The 3,416-nt window shown below is 49.6% G+C and overlaps 1 protein-coding gene across 5 annotated transcripts; it reads right to left on the reverse strand.

Moving 5' to 3' along the window:
- Positions 1–989: 989 nt before the first annotated feature.
- Positions 990–2,912, reverse strand: LOC119821150 (RNA-binding protein EWS-like). Of its 5 annotated transcripts, none has more exons than XM_038340035.1 (2): positions 2,504–2,912; positions 990–2,335 (listed from the first exon to the last, which is right to left on the reverse strand). In XM_038340035.1, exons 1-2 carry the CDS (start codon positions 2,910–2,912, stop codon positions 990–992), a joined length of 1,755 nt encoding a protein of 584 aa, XP_038195963.1. The 5 variants fall into 5 exon arrangements, with proteins under 5 accessions (XP_038195963.1, XP_038195962.1, XP_038195964.1 ...); XM_038340034.1 differs by having other exon boundaries at positions 990–1,858; positions 1,970–2,912; XM_038340036.1 differs by having other exon boundaries at positions 990–1,216; positions 1,547–2,912.
- Positions 2,913–3,416: the final 504 nt, after the last annotated feature.

A 3,416-nucleotide genomic window follows, 5' to 3' on the forward strand; every position in this document is an offset into this window, starting at 1 on the left:
ATCCGCCTGCCTCTGCCTGTAGAGTATGGGATTAAATGGATTAAAGGCGTGTCACAGAAATGTCACATGTGATGCACGTTTTAAAAAATTTCTTTAAAGCCGGGCAGTGGTAGCGCACACCTTTAATCCCAGCACTCGAGAGGCAGAGGCAGGCGGATCTCTGTGAGTTCGAGACCAGCCTGGTTTACAAGAGCTAGCTCCAGGACAGGCTCTAAAGCTGTAGAGAAACCCTGTCTCGAAAAAAAAAAAAAAAAAGTGATAATGTACGCCTTTAATCCCAACACCATTTATAGAAGCAGGAGCAGGTAGATCTCTTAGAGTTCAAGGCTTCATGTCTACAGAGCAAGCTCCAGGACAACCAGGACTACACAGAGAAACCCTGTCTCAAAAAACAAAAACAAAAACTGGGCAGAGAGGGTGGAGCTGGAGAGATGCTCAGCTTTCAGAGCACGGGCTGCTCTTGCAGAGGACCAGGTTCCACTCCCAGCACCCAGCACTTATAACTCTTTCTCCATGGGACAGGACGCCCCCTGCTGGACTCCTCAGGCACCAGGCATACACATGGTGCACACACAGAAACGCAGGCACAAACATAAATAAAATAATATTTTTACACCTTATAAACATTTGGAATTTTATTTAAAAAAATTACAGCCATGAATATTGTCACAATTAGAGGCCCTCTTGGTTCTCCACAATGATACTGAGCATGCTCACAAGGGCTTCCCATTGTTAAGTCTTAAAACAACCATCTTTAAAAGGAGAAAAAAAACTCATCACACTACCATTTAACTTGTTTTAATGTTTCTTCACAAATGGTTAAAATACTAAAGTACAGACAAGGAATAACCATAGTGTTGTGGCCAACATTATAAATATGGAATTTATTATTATTATTACAAATTTTCACCTCCTCCTATTTCCCTTCCCCTTCCCCAATTTTTTGGTTTAAAAAATAAATCTGGTCGTCAATGCAGCTCTGCGGGTCTCTAGTAGGGCCGGTCTCTATGTTCCTGACGGTGCTCGCCTTTATCCATTTTTCCGGGTCCTCCACGTCTGCTTCTTCTTCCTCCCATCTGTTCCATCAACGGTCCAGGAGGACCCCCAGGACCACCTCGGTCCATGCCACGGCCACCTCGGAAGCCACTTCTGTCTCCGTCTCTACCACCTCTGAACATTCCTCCAGGACCACCACGGTCCAAAAGTCCACCTCTTCCTGCCCGCATACCACCAGGGCCGCCTGGGCCACGATCACCACCCAGAGGTGGGAAGGGTAGCGGGAGGAAGCCCTCAGGCTTGGGGGCCTTACACTTGTTGCATTCTGTTCTCCAGGCGAAGTTCTGGTTTCCACAGCCCGGACTGGGACACTGCCAATCTCCGGCTCGGTGCTGGACATTTCCTCCTCTAGAGGGGTTCCCTCGGGAGCCCCTGGGTCCTCGTGGGGGGAAGCCTCTTCTGTCTCCTCCACAGCCTCCCATGCGATCCATGGGGCCTCCAGGACCTCCACAAAGTGGTGGTATCCCTCTGCCCTCACGAGGTGGCATGCCACCCTGCATGCTGTTCATTGGAGGCTTCTTTCGGGCAAGAGAAACTTTAAGTTTGCTTCCTTGAAAATCTTTTCCATCAAACCATTCCACAGCAGCCTTGGCAGTTGGCGGATCTTCATAGGACACTGTGGCATCACCTTTAGGCTTTCCTGTCTCCTTATCCAAGTAGATGTGGATCATGGGTTGCCCAGTTCTCTTGTTCATCTTGACAACCCCACACTGCTTAAAGAAGTCTGCCAGATCATCCAGAGTCACATTGTCCTTTAAACCTTGCACATAAATTGCACTGTTGTCAGAATCTTCATCAGGATCTATAGGAAGGCCTAGATCAAGATCTGGTCCTTCATCCATTGGTCCACCAGGCTTATTGAAGCCACCTCGCTCTCCAGCGCCCATTCCACCGCGTCCTCCTCCCCGCCCACCTCTGCGCATGCCTCCACGATCAAATCCTCCTCTTCTCCTGCCCCGGTTATCAGGGCCACTCATGCTCTGGTTCTCTCCTGGTCTGGAAAATCCTCCAGACTCCTGCCCATAAACACCCATGCTACTGGGGTGGTCCTGCCGGAATGTACCCTGCTGCCCGTAGCTGCTGCTCTGATGGCTATATTGACTTGGAGCCTGGCTGTAGGATCCAGTCTGAGGGGGGTAACTAGTGAGAGGCTGCTGCCCATAGCTGCTTTGTTGACCATAGCTACTCTGCTGTCCATAGCTGCTCGGTTGCCCATAGATGTTCTGCTGAGAGTAACTGCTCTGATCATAACTAGTTGGCTGTGAAGAGAAGTAGCTGGCAGGAGGATAGGATGGAGGTGCAGTCACTGGCTGCATGGGGTAGCTCCAAGGTACCTGGGGATAACTGTAGTTACTTTGTCCATATCCTAGGCTGGGCTGGTTATAACCCCCTGTGCTAGATTGAGGTTGAATAGTCTCAACGGGCTTGTTACCATCCTGTGGTCTTGTAGGTGCAGTGGCTGCTAGCTGCTGGCCATAGGCTGGGTAGGCAGGCTGGGTGCCATATGCAGACTGAGCTGCATAAAAGGCCTGGGTTGTGGTGACTGGAGCAGGGGTGATGTCATAAGCACCAGTGCCATATCCTTGTACAGGCTGGTTGTATGCCTGGGGGGCAGTTGGAGTCGTATCACCAGTGGGAGGCTGTCCATAAGAAGTCGCATATGCAGTCTGCCCGTAGGTGGCAGTGCTCTGAGCCTCGGTATAGCTGACATCATTAGGCTGTCCATAGGTTCCGTAACTTTGTTGCCCATTCCCCTGGGTGGTCTGTGCATATCCTTGAGTTGGCTGAGCGGCATAAGCACTGGAGCTCTGCTGGGCTGCACCTTGGCTGTAGGTACTGTAATCTGTGGACGCCATTTTCTCGCCTTCCTCCTCGTTCTAAATAAAACAATATTAAAGCTTTAAATGACAGCAACAACGGTCACACAAAGCCTTTCCTAGTTGGCTACTGTGAGCCACAATCCACACAAACCTTCACCACTGTGTCTTTAAGCTGGAGCCTTGAAGCCAGTTCCTGGGTTTCCTGCTCTGCTGGGAACATGTTGCCGTGAAAGGCCTCTTGCAAGACCCTGATTTGCTCCAGACTGAACGTGGTGCAGTACTGGTGATCTTGCTGGGCTGTCCTGCTGAGGGAAGAGACAAGAAAACTTCCATTTTAAAACATTTACTTTGGTTAGTTTTTGCTTGTTGGTTTGTGGTTTCATTTTTCAAGATTCGATTTCTCTGATAGCCAGGGCTATACAGAGAAATAGGCTGGCCTTGAACTCACAGAGATCTGCTTGCCTCAGTCTCCCAAGTGCTGGGATTAAAGGCAAGCACCACCACCACCAGGCACATTTTAAAACTTCTTAAATTACATTC

This window comes from Arvicola amphibius, chromosome 8 (genome assembly GCF_903992535.2).
Source record: "Arvicola amphibius chromosome 8, mArvAmp1.2, whole genome shotgun sequence".
NCBI lineage: Eukaryota > Metazoa > Chordata > Mammalia > Rodentia > Cricetidae > Arvicola > Arvicola amphibius.

Excerpts from the sequence above, each read along its gene's own strand:
- LOC119821150 (XM_042055539.1), bottom strand. The coding sequence starts at position 2,912 with ATGGCGTCCACAGATTACAGTACCTACAGCCAAGGTGCAGCCCAGCAG.